The sequence below is a fragment of the Triticum dicoccoides genome, chromosome 2B (assembly GCF_002162155.2).
Source record: "Triticum dicoccoides isolate Atlit2015 ecotype Zavitan chromosome 2B, WEW_v2.0, whole genome shotgun sequence".
In the NCBI taxonomy this organism is placed as follows: Eukaryota; Viridiplantae; Streptophyta; class Magnoliopsida; order Poales; family Poaceae; genus Triticum; species Triticum dicoccoides.
The window spans coordinates 491,206,188-491,212,370 of record NC_041383.1 but is presented as its reverse complement, the minus strand read 5'-3'; the positions used below and the strand labels follow the sequence as shown (position 1 = coordinate 491,212,370).

General features: G+C 47.1%; 1 protein-coding gene across 1 annotated transcript; it reads left to right on the top strand.

Moving 5' to 3' along the window:
- The first annotated feature begins 270 nt into the window (after positions 1 to 270).
- Positions 271 to 5,953, top strand: LOC119364407. The gene is made up of 4 exons (XM_037629885.1): positions 271 to 543; positions 887 to 1,039; positions 5,312 to 5,487; positions 5,608 to 5,953. The coding sequence occupies exons 1-4, from the start codon at positions 382 to 384 to the stop codon at positions 5,708 to 5,710; spliced, it is 594 nt and encodes a 197-aa protein (XP_037485782.1). The 5' UTR covers positions 271 to 381; the 3' UTR covers positions 5,711 to 5,953.
- The last annotated feature ends 230 nt before the right edge of the window (positions 5,954 to 6,183 follow it).

The window sequence follows — 6,183 nt, the reverse complement described above, 5'->3', positions numbered from 1 at the left end:
TTTGAACTACTCCCTCTGTTCCAAATTACTCGTCGTGTAATTTGGAACGGAGGGAGTATGTATTTCAAGTATGAACTGTGTTTAAATTATGAAACTATTTAATTCTGTTGTGACATTCTTATGTTTGTAGATGCTCTAAGCTCAGTGAGGAACGAGGATGAATTTAGCGGACGGGGAAGGCAAAGGGGAAAAATGACATTTTTGTCCTTGTACGCTGTATACAGAAACGCGAGGGTGCGACGTGCAAAAGCACTGCTCTGTTAGATTCCGGCCGGTGTGGGCCGGCCGATAGCTCATTCGGTCTTTCCGCCTCGCTGCCGCCGCCCCAAAAATCCACCTGGGAAGAAGAAAAGAGGGGCCTCTTCTCCTCTCTCGCGTCCGATGGCCTCGAGCCCGGGCGTCGGCGGCGGAGGGGCGGACGGGGGCGTCGGGGATGGACCGACGACGCTGGACGAGCTGTACCACATCAACGTCGTGCCTGCCGAGCTGCACTTCAAGTTCCGCAAGGAGCTCCAGGGCCTCCGCGTCGGCCTCAACTTCGAGGTCGGTAACCCTCCTTAAACCCTAATTCTCAAGTGTTGGGCTGCCCGTAGATTTGTCCCCCAATTATTTCTCTCCAGTAGTCCAATGTATCTCGCAAGATTCCGTTAGACCAAACGTTGGTGGTATGCGCGTACTGGAAATAATTTACTCTGCTGATGTTGCTGCCTCCTTGCCCCTGGTGTACACTAGGACAGTATACGCCTGCTCACAATCTTGCCAATTTTAGTTATAGGGTTATGTTGCCAATTTGCGATAGTGGTAATTGCCTCATTCGTACTCTCTGTGCTGTGCATAACGAGTTCACCTATGATCTTGAGTGTCTTATGCCTTATACCATTTTCAGTTCTACAATCTAGAGGTGAATGATTTTGAGGCAAAGGTAGTTCTGAAGCCCCTGGACTTCGACCGGAAGTGGAAGTTCCAATACAAGCCCATCAGCGGTGACATACAGCTACTCTCCAAGAAGATACCAGTCACAAGATATCTCAACCTTCAGGTTCCATGCTTAATTCAATCTTTCTATTCACGCACCGTTTATGTGAGAGCAAGAAGTGATTACATATTTGGCACGGCTCTCGGGTGAGGCAACTGACAGCTAGTCCGCACTACTACTTGCAATATCACATGTTATGGTGCAATTACATATGTTGAATTGCCTGTCCATGTACTAATATGCATTTTGATGATTGGTATTAGTTTTTCTCACGGAGAGATGCCAGTTTATGCATGTACTAGGTATCTGCTTGCTTGATGTGAATGTAGGCAGAATTTAGAAATGAGAATAGAAGTGGATCAGTTCATATATAAGTTTTGGAATGCTAAAAGACTATTATCTTTATGTACTTCTGTGATGGTTCTGATAACGGAATGTTAAGGAACAATATTTTTTTTCCCGAAACCGAGGCAAAAGGTTTGCCTCATATATTAATTAAGCAGAGAGGAGAGTTTGTTACAACTGTCACTCTTACACGGCATGAAAGATTACTCACACACAATAATAGACCCTAGTTTCTTTGCTCCGGCGGTGACCCAAAGATTTGCCTCGTTAGTGATCGTAGTGAGCAAGACTGGCGGTGGTGCGCTCTTATGCCGGAAAACCCGAGCATTTCTTTCGTTCCATATGGTCCATGACACGAGCATGGTCAACGAGGCCATCGCGTTTCTGTTGGGGACTCCTGCGCCGGTTCGATTTGTCCACCAATTCTTGACGGAACCATCCAGATGCCACAAGGAGGTGTCCAATTGTTCTAGACGGAATTTCTCAATGACCATCTTCCAAAGCCGTATAGAATAGCGACACAAGAGATGTGGCCCACCCTCTTGCTCCCTTTTGCAAAGAGGGCAAAGACCACAATTTGGCCATCCCCGCTTGGCAAGCCTGTCGGCTGTCCAGAGTCCTATCTTGGATAGCCAACCAAGCAAAGAACTTTGCCTTTGGCGGCGCCCAAACCTTCCAAATCATGCTCTCCATTGGAGAGAGGACCAAACCAAGAAACTGTGCCCTATATGCGGAGGCCGCGGTGTAGAGCCCATCGGTCGTGTGCTTCCATATAGTAGAATCCTCTGAAAGCTCATCGAGTTGGAAATTATGCACGAGCGACCAAAGGGTGAAGAATTGCCGGATGTGCTCGGTGGAGATGGCCGTGGAGGGGTTGATCTTGAGGATCCATGCGTTGTTTTCTAGAGCCTCCCGCACCTTCCAATTTTTTCTCATGGAAGCCTCAAAGATTAGTGGAGTGACATCCTTTGGCTTGGCTCCATGTAGCCAGGGGGAATCCCAGAATGGTGTTTTGGCCCCATTCCCCACGGTAATGGTAGTTGAGGCATAGAAGAAATAAAGGTCTTCCTCATCACATGGGTTGCCCAAACCGACCCACATCTTGTTTGGCTCCGTCCATTCAAACCATGGCCACCTCAGGCGTAAGGCACGAGCAAACTTATCGGTGTTGAGTACACCAAGGCCACCATATTCCCGCGGGCGGCAAACATCCTTCCAATTTACCTTGCACTTTGCACCTGTGGTCTTATCCGATCCGGACCAAAGGAAAGCTCGTTCCAACTTGTTCACATTTTGCAAGATGCTCCGTGGGACAACCAGCGAAGTGATGAAGTAGACCGCGAGGGAGGTAATGACAGATTTTACTAGTGTTGTACGCCCAATGGTCGTTATGTTTTGCCCTTCATAAGTAACCAACTTGCTCGCAACCTTGTCCCGAGAAATTGGAAGTCTGCCTTCTTTAGCTGCCCAACGGATAGGGGTAGGCCCAAGTATCTTAGAGGGAACGACGCTCTAGTTGCCGGCAAACTCTGAAGAATGTTTCCCAAGCTAACATTATTGCACCGAATGGGCACAACGGAGCTCTTGTGAAAGTTGGTGCAAAGGCCGGTAACCTCCCCGAAACCACGTAAGATCGCCGAGAAATTGTCAATGTCATTCTTGATAGGGGCCATGAACACCGCCGCATCATCAGCATAAAGGGAGGTCCGCACCATGATGCCTCTTCCCCGGACCTTGTGGAGCAATTTCTTTCGTGTTGCCAAGTCGAGTAGTTGTTGGAGCGGGTCAATGGCAATGACGAACAGAAGCGGCGAGAGCGGATCTCCCTGCCGGAATCCTTGGCCATGCTTAATGGGTGGGCCGGCCACACCGTTTAAGAGTATCCTCGATGTAGAAGTGCAAAGCAGCGCCATGATCCAATTACGAAACTTGCAAGGGAAACCTCGCCGGCGTAGAAGATCAAGGATGTACTCCCATTTGACCGAATCAAAAGCCTTGCGGATGTCAAGCTTGAAAAGAAGAGACGGTGTCTTGCATTTATGAAGCCGACGGGCAAGGTTGCGGACGCACATGAAGTTATCATGGATACTTCTAGTCTTGATAAATGCGCTTTGGGCGTTGGAGACAAGTTTGTTCATGTGCGGGGCAAGGCGGATGGCAAACACCTTCACGAGGATTTTGGCAAAAGCATGAATAAGGCTAATAGGCCTAAAGTCAGTGATCCCCTCAGCCCCTTCTTTCTTGGGCAAGAGCACAATGTTTGCAGAGTTGAGCCAGTGGAGATTGGACGTGTGGATGGAGTCAAATTGGTGAAACGCCTTCATCACGTCATGCTTAATTATTTCCCAACACTTCTTGAAGAATATACCCGTGAAGCCGTCTGGCCCCGGCGCCTTATCACTTGGCATGTCGTTTATTGCTTCTCGCACCTCCGCCTCGGTGATGGGAGACTCGAGCTCGTGCAAGTCCAACTCATGAGTCTCCAGATGAAGCTCCTCCCAGTTAAAATCTTTTGCGCTTGAGGAACCTTTCTTCATGACCTCACAGAAGTGATCATGTATTAACTTCTCTTTAGCTTCATGGTCAGTGACCCATCCCTGGCCATGCTTTAGCCTATGGGTATGGTTCTTTCTCCTCCTTGCATTGACCCGGCGATGGAAATACTTGGTGTTGGCATCCCCTTCCTTGAGGTTCACGATACGCGCGCATTGCTTCTTTCGAGCCCTCTCAAGCACAGCCAAGCTTATTACCCTCCTCTTAAGCCTCGCCCTAAGGTTCAACTCGTCGTGAGATAGTTGCCGGTTTTCCTGCGCGATGTCAAGATGCAGGATCACCAAGAGGGCAGCATGAAGATGGACCTTTGCTTTAGAGAAAAGCCCCCTACTCCACTCAGAGAGGCGCCGCCCCACCTTCTTGAGTTTGTGAAACAAAATTTGATATGGCTCGGAGTGCGGGACATGCTCGTCCCAAGCCTTGCTAACCACTTCCATGAATCTAGGCATGGAAACCCAGAAGTTTTCGAACTTGAAAGTCCGAGGCCTCCTTGGCCCCTTGTCATCGGCGAGGAGAAGCGGACAATGGTCGGAGAGGGAAGAAGATAGGGCGTGGAGCACGTGGGTGCCGAAGGTGGTGTCCCACTCGGCGTTACAGAAGAACGAATCAAGCTTGCACAAGGTTGGGTTTTCCCTCTCGTTGCTCCAAGTGAACCTTCTATTTTGTAAATGGATTTCTTTTACCTCACAACTCTGGAGTGCCGCCTGGAAACGGTTAACTCGACTCCGATTAATGTTCCTATTGTTCTTGTCACGCGCACGATATACAATATTTTGTTACAACACTATTAAACCTACTTGTTTTCTATAGAAAGTGTCGCTTGTATGCGTGACTGCTTTGATCGGAGTATTTTTCAGAAATTGCTCCTTGGTATACATCAACTTTATTACAAGAAACTAGAAGTGCATATGTTGCCCTCTCTTCTGATATAGAGATGTTCTTGGGCAGTTGGAGTATTTAAGGACACAGTTTCACTGCCGTATGCATTAGTTTGCAACAGCCATGGCGAAATATGTCGCTTAGCCACACATGCCAAATTTTGGGCCAGTAAAATGATAGCGTTTCTGGGGTTTTAACAGTATTCTTCGGTGATTAAGTATCACTATTTGTCAGTTTTCAATCACAGCAGCAAATTGGTCACTCAAAATGGTACACAGGAGACAGTGCTGCATTTCTTCACATGTATACATCATGATAAGATTTTAACACCATTTGCCTTGGCAAGAATGTCAGCTTTACCGTTACTTGATTACAAATGACATGTAATCCCCATCCGCATCTATCAAATATACGCGGTTAGCATCTCTGGTACACCAGTTTAGGTAGCCGCACCACATGATCAAATTTGTAAAAGCTATGCTTAAGAGGCAAAATGCCCTTTTTCTAGAGTTCATTCACTTTGATCACATGAGATTTCTAATAACATTGGTAATACAGGTCGGCATTGGTCACAATTTCCAACTGAAGGCAACTGGATGGAAGTGGAAGCTCTCTACTTGCTTGGGGGGAGATGGTGTTTCTCAGATAAGAAACAAATCAAAACTCAACCTGTTTCCAGGGTTTGATCTGAGGCTCGGCTGGAAAGCTGAATATGTTCTTCCTGAGATTCATGGGTATGTCTGAGTCAACACCAAAATATTCTTGCGAGACATCGTTGCAAGCAGGATAGCACTATGTATCAAAAGCCTGCTAACATGGCGTTTTCAACTTGTTTTTATATTTGCTCTATGCAGGGCTGTTGGCACAGGAGAACCTGCCTTCAGTATGAACTATGGACGATTGCAAGCATCCATAGACCGTGTTGAGGCTATTGTGACCCAATCAGATCGGTGCTGAACCTCCTAGGATGAGAAGCACACCTGGACAGTGATGTTGTTATGGCCGCGAAGCGAGGGAGTTATTCAACTGCAACTATCTCAGCAAAATCTCATGGTTGTTTATTAGTGTCTTTTGAGGCTTTGCATCTGATGTACAGAAATGAGCAAACTTTATTTTAATGGAGTTTCTCCGGACCGTTTTGCAGCATTCTTGTTTTGAAGAGCATAATGAACGGTGCTCTTGCTGCTTGTGGTTGGCACATAAAACTGCCTATTTCAGAGTTCATGCTCTGAACCTCATCTTGCTCATTAGATTTCACATTCACAGCAACCTAACGTTACATTCAACAAACACTGGCAGTAACCTGGGCTACATCTGATTTTTTTTTTTGAGGGAAAACCAAGTTTATTCAGCAAAATCCACATGAAGTGGTATACAACTCTGGTCATGAGGTACACCCAACCAGACGTGGCGACCCGGACCTCTAGTTA

Excerpts from the sequence above, each read along its gene's own strand:
- LOC119364407 (XM_037629885.1), top strand. The coding sequence starts at position 382 with ATGGCCTCGAGCCCGGGCGTCGGCGGCGGAGGGGCGGACGGGGGCGTC. Across the intron at positions 1,040-5,311 it reads CAAGATATCTCAACCTTCAG|GTCGGCATTGGTCACAATTT; the intron begins GTTCCATGCTTA and ends TTGGTAATACAG. Across the intron at positions 5,488-5,607 it reads GTTCTTCCTGAGATTCATGG|GGCTGTTGGCACAGGAGAAC; the intron begins GTATGTCTGAGT and ends TGCTCTATGCAG.